General features: G+C 49.7%; 1 protein-coding gene across 2 annotated transcripts in view; it reads left to right on the top strand.

The window, feature by feature from the left end:
* LRRC20 (leucine rich repeat containing 20) overlaps positions 1-4,630 on the top strand; it is a 91,622-nt gene extending 86,992 nt beyond the window's left edge. For both annotated transcript variants that reach the window (XM_075534411.1, XM_075534412.1), the window contains one exon: positions 2,445-4,630. In XM_075534411.1, coding sequence (XP_075390526.1) covers positions 2,445-2,599 — 155 coding nt within the window. In that variant the 3' untranslated portion in view covers positions 2,600-4,630. The remainder of the gene's footprint in view (positions 1-2,444) is intronic.
* The last annotated feature ends 19,308 nt before the right edge of the window (positions 4,631-23,938 follow it).

Genomic DNA, 23,938 nt, shown 5'->3' on the forward strand with positions numbered 1-23,938 from the left:
CCAGCTTCACGGGTAGTTACTGTTATCCTATGTGGGGAAACTGAGTCACGGAATGTTTGATTCCCTTGCCAAGAATACACAGCCAGACAGTGGCAGAGCTGGGATTTGAACTCAGGTGGTCCGGTGTTAACCACCAGGTTCCCTTGCTAGGTGGAGACTCCCCTACACAGGAAGTCCAGAGTGGGGCACAGAACAGACATGCTGGCCCCCTAGGGCTCCCTGGGCAGAGGAAACTTAATCATGTGGTTGGAGCCTCAGGATCTGGAAGCTTCTAGATGCTTCTTAGGCCACTGTCTAGCTGTTCCCCCGCTTCCTGGTTTCTTATTCCCTGTCCCTTCTCTCCAACCGGGGTGGTGCAAACCATTTGCATGGATTACTAATCGGGAGGTGGGCCGTTCAAATCCACCCAGGGGGACCATGGAAGAAAGGCCCAGCGAACTGCTTCCTTCAAGACTAGTCAAGGGGGGAAGCTGGGATTCAACAACTTGGGGTGGCTGGCTAAAGAGAGGCGTTGCTGTGACCTGGTGACTCTGTCCTTCCCATTTACTGGTCCTATTAGATTCCCTAATAAACCCCTTTGGCAAGTCCCAGCCTCGGAAACCCTGTGGAGCTCAGCTCTACTCTGTGGCATGTGAGCCCCCAGGAGTTGGGATGGACTTGACAGCAACTAGTTTTGTTTCATTTTCCCTCCAACCGCAACCTCTCTACTCCATTACCTCCATTCAAATCCATCCATCCATCCAAGATACCTAAGTCAGCTCCCACCTCCGGAACCAGTCCCTTCACTGATCTGCAGCCTTTCTGAGAACCCAGATTCAGGTCTCAGCTCAGCCCCTTGCAAGTCGTGACTCAACAGAGCAAAGTACTCAACTTACAAGAATATAGCTAGTATTGGCGGAAGGAGCTCTGGTGGCATCGTTGGGCTACTAACTGCAAGGTCAGCAGTTCGAAACCACCATGGGGGAAAGAGGAGGCTTTCTGCCCCTTTGATGAGTTAGTCTCAGAAACCCGCAGGGGCAGTTCCACTCTGCCCAGTGGGGTTAGGAGTCAGAATCGACTTGATAAGGTTTGGGTGTGAACATTCACTGAGGACTCTGGGGCGTGTATATGTAGGTATATGATCTTGTCCATGCTGAAGCAATGCTGTTCTATGTAAACTGTGGTGGTATTATTGCCCAGAAGTAAAGTTTAGGAATGTGCCAGAGCCCACACCGCTGTGGAGTGGTGGGCCTGGGAATTCCAACTCAAGACCAGTGGTCCCAAAAGGTCAAGCGTTGCCATGAAGTTGACTCCAAGCCCTGGTGGCCCTGTAGGACAGTGGAGAGCTGCCCCTGTGGGTGACACCGTAGGTTAGGCCTTGGTCTGCTGACCCAACGCGCCTGTAGCCCTGTGGGAGCGAGATGAGACTCTGCTCTGGGAAAGCCATGGGGCCCCACCGGGGTCACTGTGAGCCGGCACCGGCTGCACGGTGGTGGCTCCGTCTTCCTGACATAAGCACGGCCTCCCCTTCCTCCCACTGTGGAGCTGGTGGGTATGAACTCCTGAGCTTTCGTCTAGCAGCCATGTGCAGCCACGGTGCCACCAGGGTGCCTCATCCTAAGGGTGAGGTGTCAGGAAGGCTGAAATGCCACCCAGCGTTTGGTATGACTGCGGCCTCGATCCTTGCTCCTTTCTGACTGAGGTGACATTCTCGCCGCATAAGAGAACCACTGGAAGCGCACCATCCAGTGGGCTCCTCGCCATCCCCGTGGTCCCCAGCCGTTCTCCGCCTCCTGAGCGCTCCTTTCCCAGGAGGAGGATTTCAGCCCCTGGCAACCCCTAACCTCCTGTCTTGGTGCATTCGCCTCTTCTGCCTCCCCCCCACACCCCCCCATGGACAGGATGGTGCACCTGACCTCTTCCTTCAGCGAGAGGCTGCGAGGGTCACTCGTGCCCAAGCACGAGCCTGTGCGGCTCCACTGTCCATGTGCCACACTGGGGGCCCGTTCACCTGTTTGCTGTGAGTGTTCCCATGGCTTCTGTCAGCTCCTCGGGTGAATTCTGAGGCTTGGTCATAGGGGCCCTGGTGGTGCTTGACTGATGTCCAGAAGGTCACTGTTCAACTCCACTGCCCCCTCCGTGGAGGAAGGTAGGATGGGCTGTCGTCCTCAGGATGGCAGTCTTGGAGACCGGGCACTTCCACTGTCTGCAATTCATGCCAAGTCAGAAGCCAATTCATGCCATGTCTGCAATTCATGCCAAGGCAGCAGCGGTTGTTGGGGAGCATTCACTGCTGGGCTTTTTGAGGATCCTGGGCTTATTTAGGCTGCTTTCCCCCATGTACTCAGGAGCTGACCCCCACATGCAAGGGTGCTGAAGAGCAGCTCCCCGTCACTATCATCATCTTCCTATCCCAGGTCCTGCCGCTTCTCTGCAGCCCACCTCACTGTCTCCTCTCCCCACAGATGTGCCCGTGGAACAGCTGGCTGCCATGCCAGCCCTGCGAAGTGTCAACCTCCGCTTCAACCCACTGAGCGCTGATGTGCGTGTCATCGCCCCGCCGCTCATCAAGTTCGACATGCTCGTGTCTCCGGAGGGGGCTCGGGCCCCCCCACCATAGGCCACCCTCCTTGGCCCACCCACCAAGGGTCAGAGGCCACATGGCCCAGCACCTGCAGGGGAGGGAGTCCCATGGGTGGCCAAGCTTGGGGGGCTGGGAGGGTGGGGCAGACAGCACATGAATCTGGGGTATAGCCAGCCCCTGGCCTGGGGCTCATAGCTTAGAGCAATTAGGGCCTGGGCACACCAGAGAGGGGATGAGGTGGTGGGGCCGGACCCCTCGATCTCTGAACTTTGGTAATTGGGTGAAGGGGCGGGAAGGGGCCCTTTGCCTCCTGGAGACTTTTTAGGACAGCCTTAACTCCAACCCTCAGGCCCCTGCCGAGCCCACCGGAGAGCATCCTGGAGCATTTCCAGGTTCCTGGGGTTTGAGGCCTTCTATTAGTGCTGGGCCAGCCAGATGCTGCCCTCAGAGTGGAAGGAAGACAACCTCACACTATTTATTGCTTCCTGAGAACAGACTCAGGGGAGACCCACCCTTCAGAGCACCCCCCCTCCACCCTGGGTGGAGCCAGGAGTCGTGGGCCGGCTGGGGTGGGTGAGACCACCGCCAGGTCCACGCAGGGCTAAGAACGTTCACCCAGAGGCTCAGCCCTGCTCCTGGGCCGCCTCTGCCCTGCGCTTCCCCAAGATGAAGGAATGGTGCCAGCTCCCTCTCGAGCTCTGAGGACTATTTCCCTTCCTTGGGGAGGGACCAGGTGTCTCTGGCATCCACCTTTGAGCCACAGGAGGAGGGGCCCCAAGAGAAACAGCCATTCACCCTGCAGCTTTGCTCTGAGGTCAAGTGAAGTCCACAGAGCAGTCTCTGGGGGCTCTGCAGCCCACAGGCTCCCGTGTCACGACTCAAAGCCCTGACCACCGAGTCATTTCTAAGCTCTCAACCTGGGGTCTAGATGTGGCCAAGCAACGGGGTGACCGAGGGTCCTGGTTTGCCTGTGATTGAGGGTGTCTAGGAATGTTGCATTTTCAGTGTTAACACTAGGACAGTTGGTGGCCTCCCCTGGACAAGGCCTGGCACTCATGCTTTCTGGCTGCACCTTTGGTTTGAGAACCCCGGCCTTTGACCCTCCCAGTATCTCGCTATCTACCTCCACTTCCTGTTCACCTGTGAACAGACCTCATTTACCCTGGAATTGTGGGGCTAGGTTGGGGACCTGGAGGCAGCCAGGGGGATTCCAGAATTTGGGTATAGTGAGGCAACTCCTGCGTCCTGCAGACCAGTGGCCACTCAACCCCTCCTAGGGTTAAGCTGTGTCCGGCTCAGGCCTTCCTCTGAGTGCTCCTGGTCCAGTGGCCTGCCCTGCCACTGACCGACTCGAGACCACCCACCTGCTTACCCCCACTCTGTCTCCAAGGCTTGGTGTACTAAGCCCAGGGAAAGAGGCCGCTGCCAGGCTGTGCGTTCACCTCGACTGCTGGGTGCGAGGCCAGCGGAGGCTCCGTTGCTCCACCTCGTGTCCTGGAGTTTGCTTCCTTCCAGCCCAAGAAGGGGGTCTCTGAGAGAAACAAGGTATTCTATAGCCAGAGCCTTGCAGCTCTGCGGGGGTGCCAGTGGGCCAGGACTGTCCGCCCCACCCTGGGCGTTTGGTAGCAATGCAGGGGCTCGTGTTCACTCCAGGCCTCCTGCTCCAGGCCTGCGTTTTCCCAAGACCCACCTGGACTCCTTCAAGCACTTCACAGTTCGGGAAGCAAGCTTCCAAGGGTGGACCTCAGCGTCGAGGGTGAAACTCTCTTCCTGATCTTCAGCCTGCTTCATTCCGGGCTTGGAGGCTGCTCCCTCCTCCCTAAAGCAGCTGGGCCGGGCCTCCCTGGGGTCTTTCAGAGCTGGTCCCACACCAGCAGGCGATGAGGATGGGTTTCTCTGGACCCTGCCCTGCATGCCAGGTGGCCTGCTCCCCCACAGCCTCATCCCAGGCTACTTTACGGGGTTGCTCCCCAGAAATTAGTCTGCTCTGCTTGGAGAGTCGCCCACCCCTCTCGGGAAGACAGCGCCCTCAGCTTTGGGTCTTTAATAAAGGATGCATTGGTTTCACCTGCCCGGCTGACCTTGGATTCGTTCTCTTCGCTCAAACCCACCACTAACCTGCCCAGAGCAAGGGGCAGGCGTGGGGTGGTGGTGGTGGTGGTGGTGGCGGCGGCAGCGGCTGCTGAACCCACACCAACCCAAAGTCACTGCCATCAAGTTGATTCTGATTCGGAGCAGCGCTTCAGGACAGAGTGCAACTGGCCCTGTGGGTTTCCGAGGCTGCACTTCTCTGTAAATGAGAGCAGACAGCCTTTCTCCCGAGGAGCACCGAGTGGCCTCGAACTGCTGACGGCAGTTTGCAGCCTGGTTCACAACCCACAGCACCAACAGGGCTCCCCACTTGTTGATAGCAGACGCTAAAGGAGGAGACCGGTGTCAGATTCCCCACTAAGGTAAGCATAGGCTTACTCATGCTTCCTTACTGATCTGTAGTGAACACTTTCACATGGGGAAAGCGTATGTGAAGTTGTTCACCCTCGATGCGTACACAAACCAGCTGTACCTGGCTCACTGGGTAATCTGAGCCTGGCAGGGAGGGTATACTCAGTGTTCCCGGGGAACGCGAGCTAGCAGACCTAATGCACACCCTAGAGCTGGTCTGCTGTAAGACAGCTAAACACCAGCCCTGGTGTGGCCGACCTGGCAGCTGTGGAAGAGTGTACACCTGGAGCAAGCCCTTCCTCTGGGCCCTGGGGGCTCCACTCTCAGCATCCTGGGTGGGGGGGGGCTCCTTAGAAATGCAGACTCCGAGGGGGCACACCGAATTCAAGGAACCAGAAGCCCTGGAGCATTCATCCAGCCCTCCAGGTGACCTGGGCGTGTGCCCTGTGCCAACCCACTTAATCCCCTCACTCCGCCGTGGTTAGTTGCCATCAAGTTGCTGCTGGCACTGCCGCCCCGTGCACGGCAGAACGAAGGGCTGCCTGGTCCTGTGCCATCCTCCCGACTTGTGTTTGACAGTGTCAGTCCATCTTGTCAAGGTCATACTCTGTTTTTGCTGACACTACTGAGCAGCACAGTGTCCTTTTACAGGGACTGCTCCCTCCCTATTAGCACAGGAGACAAAGTCTCGCTTCTAATGAGCTCTACTTCTAAGACATTTGCTCATTCCACAGACTTGCAGTAGTCTTTGCTGACACTAATTCAAATGCATCCATCCTTACTTGTCTTTATTCAGTGTCCAACTTTCATCTGCATATGAGGCGATTAAAAATACCACGGCTTACGCCAGGCACACCTTGTCCTCAAAGTGACGGCCCTGTGGAGATTTGCCCACTGTAATAGGAGGGGGCACCCAGAAACCCCTGGGGAAAACTCCACTCAGCAGAGCTTTTGTAGTACAGTTTTCATACTAGGTGAGCATCAAACAATTCCCTCTGAGTTAGTGCGCACAGTGGCTTCGCCTAGGCAAGTTTTCCCTAGTCACGGTGAATTTTTTCGTAAAAGCAGATTCACTCTGGTAAACAAGCGGCCATCTAGCTCAGAAGCAACAAAGCCCACATGGAAGAACGTACCAGCTGTGTGATCACAAGGTGCTGAAGGGATCAATTATCGGGCATCAAAGAACAAAACATATCATTGTGTGATCACGTTCCCGATATGATCGCTGAAGACAAATGGGTGCATAAGCAAATGTGAAGAAAGCTGATGATGCCCGGCTATGAAAAGATATAGCGTCTGGGGTCTTAAAGACTTGAAGGTAAACAAGCAGCCTTCTAGTTCAGAAGCAACAAAGCCCACATGGAAGAAGAATACCAGCCTGTGTGATCACAAGGTGTGGAAGGGATGAGGTATCAGGCACCAAAGAACAAAAAAATCAAATCATTGTGAATGAGGGGGTGGGGGTGTAGATTGGAGACCCAGGAATCATCTGTAGGCAACTGTACATCCCCATACAGAAGGGTCGTGGGGAGGAGACGAGCCAGTCAGGGTGCAATGTAGCCACGATAAAACATACAACTTTCCTCTAGTTCCTAAATGTTTTCTCTCCCCCCCATCCCCCGCTTCCCCACATCATGATTCCAGTTCTACCTTGCAAATCTGGCTAGACCAGAGGATGTACACTGGTACAGATAGGAACTGGAAACACAGGGAATCTAGGACAGATGATCCCTTCAGGACCATTAGTGAGAGTGGCGATACGGGAGGGTGGAGGGAGGGTGGAGGGTGGGGTAGAAAGGAGGAACGGATTACAGGGATCTACATAAAACCTCCTCCCTGGGGGATGAACAACAGAAAAGTGGGTGAAGGGAGATGTCAGACAGAATAAGATATGACAAAATAGTAATAATTTATAAATTATCAAGGGTTCACGAGGGAGGGGGAGCGGGGAGGGAGGGAAAAAATGAACTGATACCAAGAGCTCAAGTGGAAAGCAAATGTTTTGAGAATGATGATGGCAGCAAATATACAAATGTGCTTGACACAATGGATGGATGGATTGTGATAAAAGAGTTTTTTGAGCCCCCAATAAAATGGTTAAAAAAAAAAAGCAGTTTCACTCAAACCTTGTGTTTTTTGTGTGTGAATATTTCTGGTTTTTATTTTTAAAGTACTTTTAGCACAAAAAATAATTTTAAATAAATTTTAAAATAATAGCCAAATGATTATATTATACAGGATACAGTTATGTCCATTACATGTTGAGGAAACCAGCAAATTACCATTCAGATTTTAATTTTTAATAGCAAACATTAAAAAAATGTAATGATCTCCAAAGCTATCTGCTAGTTCAAAATATAACATAAGTTAAAATATGCATATTAGTAAACATTAACAACTTAACTCATTGATTCCCCATTACAAGTTTAAGAAAGGGCTAGAAGGCTTAAGGAAAAACAGGAATCCATATAAACTTTATGTAAGTCACACTTTTCCAAAATGTGCCAAATACTCAACCCTCAAAATAAAGCAACATTCTTTATATTTATGTCCAGTTTAAAGCCTATTTTAAATGTAGAAATTCAAGGTGTGTCTCCCGTTAAAGTATGTATTTTCTTTGAACACTGGAGAGCTTTCAGAGCATGTCATTTATTTATTACAATAATAATGGTATATTCAAAGCTTACATTCTAAGTTATTTTAAATACACAAATTTAACCGTAGTCATGCCAGGAAACATTAAATTAATCCCACAACAATTTTTGACTGTATAACAGGTCTCACACCACAGAAAACATATACATTATGGCTCTAATATTAAAATATATCTTATACCTCTAATATTAAACTATTTTAAAACTACATACATTTGGTTATATATACATTCTTTTAACAGCTATACAGTCACACAAATTATCCAAATACACTAACTGCCTAGTAGTGTATATAATGGCCTTATAAAACAAACAGTTGATCGCAGGTCAACTAAATACTTAAATTCTACTTTCAAACATATCTATATATAAATATTTGAAATAAATATTCATTTACCTTTAATATTCCTTTTACCACTAATTTCAGCCAAATTCTATTTTCTCAAGAAAATTTTTACTTAAAATTTAAAACAGAATGTCATCTGATTAGAGACTAAGATATATCTAAGCCAGGTATTACTTCTGTAAACAGGAAAGCAAAAAATGTTTAGTGGGAAAGTTTGGGTCAATTTTATGAAAATAAAATTACTAACCTATTTTTAGAAATGGAGACAGAATAAAAAGATTATATTAAATTAATGAATAGTTTTTTCAGCCATTAATGTAATCTTCCTATAATAACATTTCCAGAAGAAAACTTCTAATACTTGTAGTTTCAAGAAAATATAAGCACTTGCCTTAAGGTCTTTGCATATGTAGACAACAGTAGGTTAATTTCCTTGCTCATATCTGATTTTTAAAAGCATTGAATAAATGATAAATGGTTACAAATCAACTGCATTATAAAATCAATGTGTTATTCTGTCTTAGAGAAATATAAGTATTTTTATATATCACCATTCAAATCTTTCTGCAGGGCTTCATCTTTATAAAATAGTCCAGCCTCTCAGAGAAAGATGAATCTGATTTGTCAAGAGATGACAGTGGTGGACTAGCTGCCATTGGAGACTCCAACTCTCTTGATCTCTTGCAACTTCTAGTATCAGGTGTCACGAGGTGACTCGCCAATTCTGGAGGTTGTACCCCGAGAGTGCTCTGGCGGCAGGACCTTCAACGACACAGTGTGGGGACTCAAACCTTGTTTTTTGTGATGGCCAATTTAGGAGAACAACGTACAGCTGTGAAAGTGTTCCCTGCTCGGGAGAAATGCCACAACAGCTATTGTGATGTTGAACAGTGCTTATAAGAACAGCGCTATGGGAAAAACTCAAGTGTACAAGTGGTTTTCTCATTTCAAAGAAAGGTGAAATGTCGATTGATGACAAACCACATTCTGGTCATCTGTCAACTTCCTGAACAGACAAAATGTCAACCTGTAGTGCATTTGGAGTTCATTCCACCAGGTCAGACTGTTCATCAAGCTTTCTATTGAGAGGTTCTGTAAAGATGACCCCATATCAGTTTGCAACAAAAAAAGACCTGATTTGTGGCAGACTGGAGTCTGCCATCTCAGCACACCAGTTTTGGGCAGAAAACAGCATGCCTCTCTTGCCCCACACACCTGACTCACCTGACCTCACTCCATGCACCTTCTTTTTGTTTCCAAGAATAAAAAAGGACAGTGATTTGACAACATAGAAGAGGTGACGAAAAAAATGAGGGAGGTGCTGTCAGCCATCCAAACAGATGAGTTTGAAAAATGTTTCCAAGAATGGAATCATAGATTTGACAAATGTATTAAGTGAAATGGAGAATACTTTGAAGGTGATAAGGCTGTTTTGTAAAAAAAAATTAAATACATAGCTTTGAAAAAAAATCCATTCTTTGGTGTGTGGGGGGTTATCCCCTCGTATGTGATACTGAACGTCATAATTCAGAGCCATTCATTACAAGTCTCCAGGCCTCTTTCCTGCTACAGAATGAAGCGGCTGACTGGATCATATGTTCCCTCACCCCCATCCCCAGGGGCTTTTCTGGTTCTCCCATGGTTCCTGTTTCTTAAACACCTGGGTTTGGCCTGGACTTGGCCTACTACCTTCTCCCAGCTCAGTTTTATTTGATGAAACTTCATTAAAAGATCAGACAGAAGACCGCCTTTTGCCAGCCTCAGTTTTTTGTGGCATGCTGGCTCACCAAAAATATCACCTATGGAAAACAACAAGCTGTTGATCAGTCAAAACCAAGGTTGCTTTCTGCCCTGAGGGAGAGCATTACCTCCCCAGAACCTTCTAGCATCTCCGAGTGGGGAGGGCAGCTCAGGAGAATTCTCTGAGGTTCCAGAGGCCGAGTTAGATGGGGGCTTTACTAGGTAGTGATCAGGCTCTAGTTTGGCATTGAGGAATTCAGCAAGAGGGGCTTTTAGGGCAGTTTGGGGGGATCAACTCTCTTCTCGGGCCACCCACCTGGGAGGAAGATGCAGCTTTCTACTCCAGTCGAATTAGTTTCAGAAACCCCCAGGGCAGCCCGACTGTCTTACAGGTCAGTCAGTCACATGATGAATCAGAATTGACTCGGCGGCAGTGAGCTGGTTTATCAGACTTGAATAAGTTGAGAGTCTGGTAAATAATTATTTAGGAAGAAGCTGGAAAGCTTTTTGCAGCTTACACCTTTCTAACCGAGAGTTTTCTGGACCAGTGAAGCTATTGTTGAAGAAAAGGAGTAATTAAACCCTTGGCATATGGTGTACCGGATGCATCATGTTGATGTAGCTCCATGTCCTCAGTGAAAATGATACAAACCTGCTATTGAGGCTGACCTTGATCCATTTAAGGAGGCAAAGATATATCCAAATTCATTTTCTTCTAAGCCTTCTGCTCTCAAAATTCTCTGTGCAGTATACCTTTCTACAGATACATGTCAATTTGACATGAACGTAAATTGAGTATTGACCCCAGTAAATCAGTTTAGAATTCATGAAAGCATTACTTCAAAGAGTTTTTAGAAAGTGAATGTCAAATGCAAAGAGATTGTCATACTGACCGACCCAAGCGACCCCTTATGACGCGTCGAACCCAATCTCTCAAATGTTGTATAATGTTAAATACTATAAATTTTATATAAACATATGGCATCACTCAGTTTCATTTATAAGTTAATAATTCGGTTTTGTTAAATAAAGGAAGGGGCTTAAAGATGTGCAGCTTTGTTCACATGTCCATTTGACTCATGTCTGTGGAGTTGGCGACACAAGAAATGTCCATAAGTCTCAAGATAGATGTACGCAGTGTTTGGCTAGATGGTTTCAGTTCTGTCTCCCAGAAATGTCATACTGGACCCTAACTCCTTGCTTTAGAACTGCCTTTTGAGATCAGTATAACCTGGCCCTTCTCTGAAAACCAGCTCCGAGGAGCAGCAGGCAGTTGCTGGAAGGACAAGTATTGGCAGACAGTCCAAGCAGAGTCCTGTGAGTGGTCCAAGGCCAGTTCGGCCCAGGGCCCAGGAGCAGAGACCAGGCTCCCAGCCTCCCTCGGGGTGGGTGAGTGGGTAGGCTGGGCCCATCCCTGACAACAGGGACACCGTCCTGTGATGTGATGCCCTAACCAGGACCGTCCTTCCAATTACTGGGTGTCGAGAGCCTGAAAAATAGACCAGGAGTCACTCTGGGATGTAGGAAACCAACACTGAGGACATATGTCGAGGACTATAGTCCCTAACTTATAGCAGAGGGAATCTGGAAAGCTGGAATTCCACGGTAGGCAAGTTAGAGGCAAAGTCTGAGTACATTAACCTGCTTTAAATATCGTTCCCACAGATTCTCCCCTTAACAACCATGCTGCCTTAACATGAGCACATGGTTGATTGTATCTCCCTACAGAAACTGACACCCTTTTGTCCTCTCTTCCCCCCTGTGTCTCCCAGCCCCCCTCATCCCTTCCCCTAAGGCAGGTATTAGGTTTCCTCACCTGTGAGTTCAAGGACCTTAATGTAGATACCACTGACCTTGTGACCCATATAACTACTGATTATGCATGTTTTAGGCTACCTATAAATGTCCCAAGATAGTAAGGGGTCGCTCTCCCTTCTCCCAGTTCCACGTGGTCCATCAAGAGGAGCTGAGGTGAGCATGCTACTATGAAATGTGTCTGACTCCTTTATTTTACTCTCTCTTACCCTCTTTGACTCTACTATAATGCCGCCATTTTGCGCCTTCTGGCTCTTCCGCTGTGAGAGGCTGGTTCCCTCTGGCACTGGGAGACAGGGACTTCTGGGTTTGGAGGTTACTTACCAGAGGGGCTGGACTGCTTGTCCCCTGTGGCAGCGGCAGGGCCAGCTCTGGCCCTCACTGCCCCTGGGGAGGGAGACAGGCTATGCCTCAAGGGGAGTGGTAGTCTGGGGGAGGCCATGGATGGGACACGTGGGGGTGCTCAATCTGGCACCGTGACCGTGCTGGACTGGACCACTGAGAACCCCTTATCACCTAGGTTAGGCAGCATTGATGGGACAGCCTTGGCAGAGCGGTTCCCAGAGGCCGCAGCCAGCACCCCTGCCCCAGGCCTGCCTCCCCAAGCCCTTCCCTCCCCTGCTTCTCTCAGACTCCACGCGGGCTCACGGTGAGCCCACAGGGCAGGGGAGAACGGCCACTTGGAGTTTCTGAGACTGCCACTTTTTAATTGGAGCCGAAAACCCCATCTTTCTCCTGTTAGAGAGCGTGGTGGTTCCGAATTGCCCACCTTGTGGATCTCGGTCCAACTCGTAACCATGAGGCCAGCAGGCCTCCTCTGCCCTCCCTGAGATGGGATGAAAGCCGTCGGCCATCGAGTGGTGCTGACTCCTAGTGGCCCCGCCGGACAGGGGCCTTTCACGTTTCCGAGACAGGAACTCACCATACGCGTCGTCGTCGTCGAGATGCATGCTTGGCTGCTGGGGGTCACCAGCCCCTGGCCGGCGGCACTTGTAGGTTCCTCCTTTACCATTAGCTCCTGGTTCCCACTCCACTGAGGAGGAGACAGGTGGGGTGGGGGGCCCCGAAACTTGCTGGGAAGGAGCCAGCTGGGCTTGGACCGGGCTTGCTTTGCTGCTGCCGCCAGTCAAGGTCTGCTATGTGCCCACCTCTCAGGAGGCCCCACCATATTGGGACCAGCCCTGGGTTTTTCCAGCTCACGTACCCCCTCTCTCATCACGACCCTGTGAAGAGCCACAGGCCCCCTGGACTTCACTTGCCCAGCTGTAAAATGGGCGCCAGCCCTGCCCTCCCTGAAGCCACAAAGGTTAGCAACAGAGAGTGTAGGTGGGCAGACAGCCTTCGTTCTGTCCCACACTCCTGTGAGCTTCCTCCTGACTCTGCTTAGGCCCACCTTGCGCTCACCTCTGGGAGGGCACAACCGTTAGTGCCGGGGGAGGACTTGCACTTTTCAGGGTGATGGACGGCCAGGCGTCCCTGGAGCCACAGCTGGACACTGCTGAGGGTGAGAAGCCCGACACCCGCCCCCCCACCGCATACACACAGCGCAACCGTCATGGGTCAGGTACCCGAGAAGGCGCCATCCCAGGCTCCCTGCAAGAGTGAACAGTGCACTGTTGAAACATTCTAGACCTTGGCTGGGGGCAGACGCAATTGTGTGTGTGTGCGCGCGCGCACGTGCACGCTCATGTAATTACAGCAGAGAGACAGGAAGTGTCCTCAAGAGTGAGCCCTGAAGGCGGCCCTGTTGCGTGACCCCAGGGACCATCCTGTGGTCACTTGTACAGCATGCTAGGTCACAGACACAGTTTACATAAGAACTCTTGTAAATGGGGCTCCCTGGAGTTGTGCAAGGGTAGGACTCCAGGTCACGGCTGGCAGGATGGGAAAGAGGGAGCCTGGGTTGGGCCAACTCTGTTTGGCCCTGATGTCCATTCTGCCTCTGCAGAATTGATGAGAAAATTGTTTGTTTGCCTGGGAATCTTTAAGATGCAGACTCTAGGGCCTACCTGGTCCCAGGAAACCAGACTTCAAAAGCAGAGCCCAGACCTGAGTGCCTTAAAGCGTCCTTGTGTGTCTTTCGCCCAGTACCCGAGACAGCTCCTTTTAAATCCTGAGCCATTTATCTGCACCAAGCCCTGCAGTCACTCTCCATCCACCCCCACTTAAAAGCCAAGCCCAGCGCTGTCCCACCTCTCATGACTTCTCTGGTGCCCTGCTTCCCTGCTCACTGCACTCCCACATACCAGCTCCCTTCAACGTGTGCCTGAGACCTTAAGTCTTAGCACTTGTTCCTTCTCTCTGGAAGGCTGTTCCCCAGATTTGCTAGAGTAACAGTAAAAAAAAAAGTCAAAAACAAAAACAAAAAAGAGTAGCAGTCTCAGAAACTGACAGGGGCAGTTCTACCCTGTGCTGTAGGGTCACTGTGAGTCGGCATTGACTCTGTGGCAGTGAGTTGTGTTGGTTTCTTTTTTGGATTGCGTCATGCCTGTCTATCCCCCCAGCAATGGCCTTGAGCACAGGGACACGGGTACAGGGCCAGGCAGTGTTTCCTGCTGTGGTGCGGAACCGACTCAAAGATACTGCCAGCCACATTTCCACAAGAACAGCATTTCTAGGAGGGAGGAGCCTTCAAAGTCTGCCTTGACCTCTGGAGCGCACCCAGCACCTTGACCCGTGGCAGCATGTAATGGGCTCAAAGCACGCGTGTATCGAAGGATGGGTGGTGGGATGTGCACGCTGCTGGTGAGCAGCTCTGCCATAGGTGAGAGCACTGCCGCCTGATGTGGCCGCCTGCTCAGGTGACGGGGTCGATCCCCTGTTACGTCTCTTTGTGCCCTGCTAGGAAGTTCTGATCTCAGAGGGCAGGAAAGCAGCAGGAAGATTCCCTTATGTGGTCTTTCCAGAGAACCACAACCCACAGCACTGTGGCTAGGGACCCCGGTTGCTGAGTGGCCAGTAGCCAGGGTGAGGATGTCAGAGAGGACGGCAGTCTCCCAGCTCCACTCCTGGCCTCCCCCAGTTCTGATGCCCTACCACGATCAGATCCTTGCTTCTGGTTGAGCATTGGCCTCTCCCTGCGAGCTTTGTCAGCCTTTGTTCAGGAGCGAGAAGGGGAAGCCTATAGGGAAGGGTTGGGGGTCCCCCACAGCATCAGCGCCAACTGGGGGCCGTATTAGAGATGCGGGATCTGGGATCTTCACCTCTCCCAAGGGAGACCCTGGTTTGGTTCTCGACCAATGTACCTTGTAGGTGGCCACCAGCATCTCTGTCGGTGGGGACTCCGCTCGTGTGTTGCCATGGTGTTGAACAAGTCTGAGTGGCACTTCCAGACTAGGAAGAAAAGTCTGATGAGCTCCTACTTGTGAGAACGCTGTCAATGGAAACCCTCTGATCTGCAACCGGTGGCGGGATGGTGAGGGACCATCCCTGGTATACGGGGCCATGAACCAACAACGCCCTGGACCTTCTGAATCAGAATCTGTGAAAAAGAAACAAGCCCCCCCCCCCCATCACTTGTGCTTTGGGGTCACAGGAAAGTTTGAGAAACGTATGAAACCCAGGCTGGGACATCTACAGACAACAACTAGAACAAGGGCTCCCGGGGGGCTGGCAGGGGCTGGGTAAGGAGAGCACAAGGAGGGAGGGGTTTGTACCGGATGGCCCAGCAATCAGTGAAGGCGCGACACTGCACATGGCTGAACTCGAGAGAATGATGCGGGAGCTGCACTGGGCCCTCCCCTCATACAAGTATTTGAGAGGGAAAAATGTAAAAGGCGGACAAGCACGGCTTCTGAGCTTGCTCCCCCTTCTCCGAGCCGCCAACAGACGATTCCGCAGGGAAAGCTGCAAACGGGTCAAGTAGGGTTGACTACATTGTCCGTTTTCATCAGCTCGTGAAGATGATAAAAGCGGATTCTAAGAGCACTTTTTAGGAACAGGAGTTTATATAATCCTTAAAAGGAAGAAAAATGTTGAAAGCAGATTGTTGTACTGTACAAAACTGTGAGTGTCTTAAACTAAAAGGCAAACTCGCTGCCAGCAAGTCGTTGCTGACTCCTAGAGACTTAGAGGCAGGACAGACCTGCCCCCTGTGACTTTCTGAGACTCACTGTTACAGGAGTGGGAAGCTCCGCCTTTCTCCCAAGGAGCAGCTTGTGGCTTCGAACTACAGAACTTACAGATGGCGGCCCAAGGTGTAACCACTATGCCACACGGGCTCCTCAGTTAGTTCTCACAGGGCAATCAATAGTCAACTTTGGGGTTACCTTTTCAACTGGACCTATGCGCACATTACCAGGTAACTTCACAGAGTCCGTGTCCTTAATTGATGATAGCCAGGAAATACCACAATCACACTGGCCCGTACCAATGAGCCTGTTAGGCAGCTCTGTGGGTTAAGACAAAAAGGACCATCATCCTCTTGGCCTCATTTCTAGGTTGCAGTTATTTCTTTCAGTAGCAGACTACCAGCTGCCCTGTATCTCGGGGTGGCTAAGGCTGGCAGCCACCTGCAGCCGAGGAGAGAGGAGAGTGCTAGAGGTAGGTGGAAATGGGATGGAGGAGCGAGTCTCATGGGACAACTTAGTGAATTGATAGGATTTTCAAAGTTCGTGTTCTGCATCACAATGAGGTAGGAAGTGACTAGGATCTTGAAAACTTGGTAGCAGGCATCTAAGACGCACTCATCGACAGAGAGCAACAGAGAAAGAAGAAAAGCCGTGTCTCAGAGATGAGACTAATAGGGCTAACAGCCTCCCCGAGCCACACTGCATCCAGCCTGCAGCTAGGAGGACTGGCGTCGGGGGCAGGGATCACTACTGACAGTTCCCGTGAGAGCCATAAGAAATGAACCCTGATTGAACGGGAGGAAAGCCCAGGACAGGACTCAGAGTCAGCATCCAGGGACCCCTGCCACCTGGGAATACAGGCCCGGGTTGCCAGAATCTCTGTGTTGTTGTGTTTTACCCACCAGACTCCAGGAATCAGGATAGCTTTTGAAAAAAAGCTCCTGATTTTAAAAGAGTATCCACAAGTTACTCTCAACATTAAGAAGGCCAAGCTAGACGCATCTGTGGGCTGAACTTGGCCCTGACCTTTTTTACAACTCCTCCAATTATTAAAAAGCCAAAACTTGCCTTACCCACTCCCTAGGACTATGACCCTGAGATTCCCCTTAACCTTGAGCTGAAACTCTCCTGAGATTACCTTTCAGCAAACTGACAAGGCGGCACCCAACATGAAAGTTGTTAGCCAGAAGGGCAATACACGATTAAAGAAAACCAGGAACATCTATGGGGTTCCAAAAAGTTCGTGGAAAGACTGGTGGAAAGGTAATGGAATTATCCCAGGAACTTCTTGAAGTTCCCTGTGTTAGTCTGGGTTGGCTAGAGAAACAAATTCATAGACACTCATAGGTGTGTAAGAAAACTTTATATAAAGAGTAATTACACATTAAGAAACCATCCAGCCCAGTCCAGATCACGTCCACAAGTCCAATATTAATCCATATGTCTGATACCAGTCTATAAATTCCTCTTCAGACCCACACAACACATGCAATGATGCTGAATACAAGAAGAGCACAGACAAGGGGGTGGAAAGTCTTGTGGATCCAGTGGTGGTGGAAGCATCACAGCGCTGGTGTGGGTCTCCACGTGGCTCCTCCAGCTCCAGGGCTCTGGCTCCATCAGCGTAGCTCCATGTGGCTTGTCAATAGGGATGTCAAGCAGAGAGAGTGTGTGTCCCGCTTCCAGGGAGGAACACAGGCGTTCCCAGAATCCTCAGGAGAAGGCCATGCCCACACAGAGGCACCATTGACTGTGACTTGATTGACAGACTAGACTCCACCCCTTCGCTCAAGTTGACAGGAGATTATGTAACTGCCACCCCACCCCCCACCTCATCTATGAGAACCAAAGGTCAACAATTACGCTAAAGCCAAGAGAAGGGAACGGGAATGACCAGGAGCAGAGCCAAGGGAACACAATGGAGAAGGAGGTGGGAATTGTCTGATGGAAGCTGCCTTTGCTGTGTAAACTTTCACCCAACACAATCTTATTGTTGACAAGGAGTAGAGGAGCTATGGAGAGTGGGTTCAATAACGTGTATCTTCTAGCCACTTACCTGGCATCTCATAACTAAATAATTTCCATGTGTGGTCTCATTTGAGGCCCGCTTACACACACACACACACACACACACACACACGAAGCAGATGCAGGTTTTCTTTCAATTTTACAGACAGAGGATTAATGAGGACCAGGAACCCAACCAAGGTCTTAGTCGGAGGAGGAAGCAGGTTTCACATCTAGAAGTCAGAGTCTTAGAATTAGTGTCGCAGTCCAAGAAATGGTTAACAGATGGTGTTGCCTAACCTGGAGTTGGCTTCTGGGCTACACTTGATGTCCCCCAGAACCGTCCACTTTTTCTCAGGAGACTCCCACTCCTTTCCAGACACGAGTTCTCTTGGACACAGTGGAGATGGACTTGAATCCTGCTTGACCTAGAATCTGTCCCCACAGCCCTGCCACTACCGCCCACACAGTCGGCCCCACCAGACAGCTGTGTGTCCCCAGTGCCAGCAGGGTGCCCCTCATCCTGCCTAACAAAGGCCTCACTGCCAGGGTGGGGGGTGGGGGGTGTCAGTGCTGACTCATGGTGATCCCCTGTGGTTTTCGGAGACTAACAGTTTATGAGAGTAGAATCTGCCTTCCTCCCTCGGAGCTGCTGATGGTTTCGAACTGTGCACTATTTGGATAGCAACCCGGCGCATAACCACCCCACCACCAGGGCTCCCCACCAAAGGCTACAAAGAGGCCCTTTATATCCAGAAAAAGGCAGCCAGTCAGGGTCAGAAAGTTCTGGTCCAAACCTCTTCCCATTTGATAGCTGGGAGCGCTGAGTTTCGGAGAGGCTGAGTGGCTTCCTCCAGGGTGCACCCGAAGTTGATGACAAAGCCCAAGTCGATGTCCAGAGATCCCAGCTGCCCGTGCGGGGTTCTTTCCGCCGCCCTCCAGGGGGTCTGGGGTCTGGCCTTAGAGAGACCTGCTTAGAACTCCCAGCCTCCCCTTGGCTCGGGCTGTCCAGCGGTGGGACTGACTCAGTCATTAGGCTGCTCCTTTACCATTTATAAATGGCAGAGCCGTTCTGCGTGCCCAATTTGGGAGAGCACACTAACCAACGATTTTAAAACCTTGTGAAGGAAAACTCTGTGGCTGTGGAAGAGAAGGACAACCGCCTCTTGACTCCAAGGAAGAGACCCCACTCCACTTGAGGCTCTGCAGTCACCCCTCCTGCCCAGCCCCCACCCCCACCCCGCCAAGAGGCAATGCTGAAAAACCGCCTGCGATGCGCTAGGGTTTACAGGGACTATAGGGGATCAGACTGAGGACTCCCCCGCTCCCTTTCCAATGCCTTTTGCTATGGATTCTGAGCTTTTTCAAAGTAGCTGTCTTCTTTGTTGCAGAGGTTCCAAGTGGGCTTAGAGAGGAGCCCTGGCAGCGGCATGGCTCCTGCACAGGGCTGCTAACAGCAGAGCCAGCTGTTTGAACCCATCAGCTGCTCTGTGGGCAAAAGATGAGACTGACGACTGTAAAAATCTCCAATCTCAGAAGCCACAGGGACAGTTCTGAGTCAGCCTCCACTCAATGGCAGTGGCCTTGAGGTGTACTTACAGGAGCCTGGTGGGATAGATAGCTCCTGGTTGGGTTGGTAACCGCACGATTCAGCCCCACCAGCCACCCCACTGGAGAAAGAGGGGCAGCCCTTCCCTGTCCTGGGGGTCCCTCTGAATCAGAAGCCGCTAGACACCAGTGAAAAGTGCATTTCCAGCCAGGGAGAAAAAGAGACCCACGTCTCCGCCCTGAGGTCTCACCACCTGGGGGCGAGTCTCACAGATGACTTTCAGCCCCCACGCTCCCAACTCTCTCAAGCATCCCAGAACACATGACCACCACTGCTTAGAGGGGAGCATGTGTGGAGAGCCCAGCCCGGCCCTGCGCATCCTCTAATATTCCCTGAGGACCTGCCAGCCGGGAGGGATGCCAGCACAGGCCACCTCACAGTCTGTGAGCAGAGCCCTCTGCTGTTGGGTACCACAGACTGGCTCAGGAGGTAGGAAGCGGGAGAGTAGAGATTACCAGAATGTCTAAGGTCATGGTTCTTAAACTTTGCTGACATTCTCCCCAGATGATCCGAAAATGCTACAAGGTGTGTGTCTCTGTGTGTTTGAGGGGGGGTGGGGTGTCGGTGCACTGTGAGTCTTTCTAGAGTCTTTCTAGAGGTGTGGTAGCAGAGAGGGTGATGGGCAGGTAAGAGGAAGGTTGGGCAGAGATATAGGCAGATACCCAGGTGGAGGGTATGACACTTACAAAGGTGTGGGGCAGTTAAGAGGATTGGTGAGAGGTTCTGTGAGGAAAGCGGAAGGGCATGGGCTGGAGAAACGGATGAGGACTTGGACATGAAGGAGTTTGTATGGCAGATGGAGACGCTTGGGTTTAAACCAGGAGGTACCTAGAAACCTACAAGAGTGTAAGCAACTTATGGTTTGGAACAGTATGCAGGTGGGCCATTGGCAAGGGGATCGTTTATTCACTCAGTCACTCACCCATCCATCAGTCTATCCTTCCATCCATGCCTCTTTGCACCCATCCATCCTTCCACCCACCCACCCTTCATTCATGTCTCCCACTGTTGACTGTGAGCTCTATGAGGTTGCAATCCTAGTGGAAGAGGCAAAACCAAGAGGGGTTTCAGATGTGGTTCTCACTCTGCCTTCACTTTAGCACCACCTGGGGAGTTTAGAATGGAACCAATGAGCAGACCCCAGCCACCAGAGAACCTTTAGTTGGCACTAGGGCCCGCACACAGGGCCCGCACACTGGTTTCTTTTGTTTTTAACCTTCCCCGTGTGACTCTAATACAGCAATTCTCAACCTGTGGGTCGGGACCCCTTTGGGAGTCAAACAACCCTTTCACAGGGTTATCTAAGACCATTGGAAAACACATATTGCTGATGGGCTTAGGAACCGAGACACCACTCCTCTATCCATCTCCAGGTGGGTCTGCCCACATGCAGATACACCCACATACGACTACCCAGCATGGTGACGTCATCACACTAACCCCATCACACACACCCCGTACAAATACAGGTGTATGTGACAGGGTTGGCTCCATAATGTACTTATGTGGACCAGTCACACATGTGTAGAGAGCAGATACTGTGTTGAAAGCAACTATTCTGTTAAAAGCAGCTACTGTGTTGAAAGCAGCAATATTGGAGGTAACAATGACACTTCATGAATGATAATTACTGGGTAAATGTTAAATCATGTACTGTAAAATCATCAACTGCTGCAAAAAATATATATCTGTACCATAGGAACTTACTCTGAATGCTGATTGGTCTTTTTATATTTAGCTGTGGTTATGTTCAATTTTTAACAAAATACACCCTGAAGATATTTACATTAGATTCATCACAGTAGCAAAATTACAGTGATGAAGTAGCAAGAAAAATAATTTATGGTTGGGGGTCACCACAACATGAGGAACTGTATTAAAGGGTCACGGCTTTAGGACGGTTGAGAATCACTGCTCTAATAAATGAGCAGAGTTGAGATCCATCGATCTCTACAGATTGAAGTAGTTGTGAAAAAGCTCAGGGCCAAATTCAGCCCACAGATGTGGTTAGGTCGGTATTTATAGAGTTGAAAATAACTTGTGAATGCGATTTTTCCCCTTGCATTGATATGACAGGTTTTGAAATGTTGAGCAGGATCTGCACTTGTAAGGATTGCTACAGGAAGCTCTCCCCTGGCACCAATCCCCCTGATCAGTGTGAGCCGAGCATAGTTCACTGGGAGATTGGCCGAGCAGGGCAACACCTCATGGGGTGAAGCCCAAGGCAGGGCTGTAGACTGTGCACATCGACCATCACCCACGTTCTGTTTCTTGTCGAAACTTGTCAATATTTATCAATACAATCATCTTATACCCCATGGGGATGATTGACAATGCGTTCGTCTGGGTGGACTAGAGGAATAATTCATAGACACTCGTATGTGTGTAGGAGAGAACTTTACATCAAAGAGCAATTGTACATTAAGAAAATATCCCAGCCTAGTCCAGATCAACTCCATAAGTCTGATATTACCCCATCTGACAACACTAGTCCATAAATTCCTCTTTAGACTCACACAAAACATGCAGTGATGCTGAGTACAGGAAGATCACAGGTCAGTGGGTGAAAACTTTTGTGGATCCAGTGGTGGTAGAAGCATCTCAGTGCTGGCGTGAGTCTCCACATGACTCCTCCACCTCCTGGGCTCTGGCTGCCATCAGCTTAGCTCCACGAGGCTTGTCAACAGGAATGTCTCACAGGGAGTGTCTCTAACCTCTAGGGAGGAATACAGGAGTTCCCAGAATTCTCAGGAGAAGGCCATGCCCAAACAGGGCCTCATTGGCTGAAACCTTATTGACAGTCTAGACTCTTCCCCTGTGCTCAAGTTGACAGGAGATTATGTAACTGCCACAGCCAATGTTTTTCCTTTTTGTTTCTTTGAGTTTTTGTTCTTCTGCCTTTTGTTTGTTTTGTTGGTTGGTTGATTTCTATTTTTGTTGGTCTTAAGGGGGGTTTGTTTTGTCATGATACGACTGCCAAAGTAACCAGAGTCGTTCATAACCCGTGGACAAGCAGATGGATTCTGGGCTCCTGCTTAATTCTAGCCCCAATCCAAAAATAGTTCGTTCTGATCACATGGTCCTGCTCGATACTTGCCTTCATGAAATGGTCACTGAAGATAAGGGTGCTACAGCAAAGTGTGGTGAAGAAAGCAGATGGTGCTCAGATATCAATTAGAATAGTGTCTGGATCTTAAAGACTTGTATTCAAACAAGCAGCCATCTAAGTGAGTAGTCAACTAATGTCCACATGGAAGAAGCACACAAGCTTGTGTGATTCCAAGTTGACAATTACGAAATTCTACTATGGCGAAGGGAAAAGTGTCGGAGCGTAAATGGTGATCACTCAATCTGTAGAAGGCTGTGGGGGACAGTGGGAGCCCCAAATCCATCTCCAGAGAATCTAGTCAGATGCAGCTTCTGGCAGATCCCCTCTAGCCACAGGTGAGGTGTATTAGACAGGGTTCTTTAAAGAGATAAAACCAGATTGCTGATAATTATATATATACATATATATTTATAAAGATAGTTAGATATATAACACAAGAAATGAACTATTAAATTATATACAGATAGATATATAATACAAGAAACGAACAGTTAAATTATAAAGCAGTACAAATGGTTCAGTGCAACTCACTCCCGTGAGAGAGTTGTGAGACACTAGCAGTCCTTCAAGTCTGGAGGGCCGCTAGGTCATCCTCTGTAGAGAGAGCTAGGCTATCCCAGCACAGGCAGCAAACAGCAAGGCAGGTCACCAACCGTCAGCCAGGTCACCAACCTTCAGTCCCCAGCTCCAGAGATGTTAATTTCATTCGTGTGGTCTTAAAGGGACCTCAACTTACAGCGACACAGTCCACAGGTTAGGTGTCCCCCAGGTAGTGTGCCCTTTAAATTGAGGCACAGAACAAGCAAGGCAGCCACACACTGGTCTGATGATCAAAGAGTGAGAGACAAGAAAGGCGAGGCTCACGGAGCCATTTATCTCTCTGCTCTTCAATTAATCCCACTTGTGTTTATTGGCCAGGCTGGCACACTAAACTATCTCACGAGGGACTCAAACAGCGTGACTATCAGACAGAGACGATTGTCAACTAGATTGTGGTGAAACGAACATGGTCTAATTTGACACCTAGTCAACTGATCTCCCTCTTCATCCAACCCGAATTTGATCAAGGCCCATGTATTTCTTGCTTGTTCCATAACAAAAATATTTCCCCTGGCTTTTAAAATGTTGATGGTGGTCTTTTCTTTCTTACTCTTTATTTATGTTTTTATTTTTATATTATTATATTTTACTTTGTCATTGTTTCTGTTGGTTTACTAGCTTGTGAAGCACAGAGGAGTAGATGCATAGAGATAACTAATGCAATGGTTTATCAGGGATATGGGGGCTGGGGTGAGAGATAGGGAGGGTGAGGGGATTTGGAGAGCAAATAATGAATGTGGGAAGGGGAGGGAACACAAGAAAGTATTGTGATTATGTAGATGCAACTTGTTTTAAAAGCGATTTAACCATGGAAGTATATGATATGTTAATACTGTATTAAGAAAACGACTAAAAAAATAAACCAAGAAATAAAATAAAATCAGGAGCATTTTAATGACAGCTAGCCAGTTTACTGGTGTCTGTACAACAAAACAGAAAACAGAGACTCTGGTCACCCTGAGCCGATAGTCTTCTGTGGCAGG

The sequence above is a fragment of the Tenrec ecaudatus genome, chromosome 16, assembly GCF_050624435.1.
Source record: "Tenrec ecaudatus isolate mTenEca1 chromosome 16, mTenEca1.hap1, whole genome shotgun sequence".
Taxonomy (NCBI): domain Eukaryota; kingdom Metazoa; phylum Chordata; class Mammalia; order Afrosoricida; family Tenrecidae; genus Tenrec; species Tenrec ecaudatus.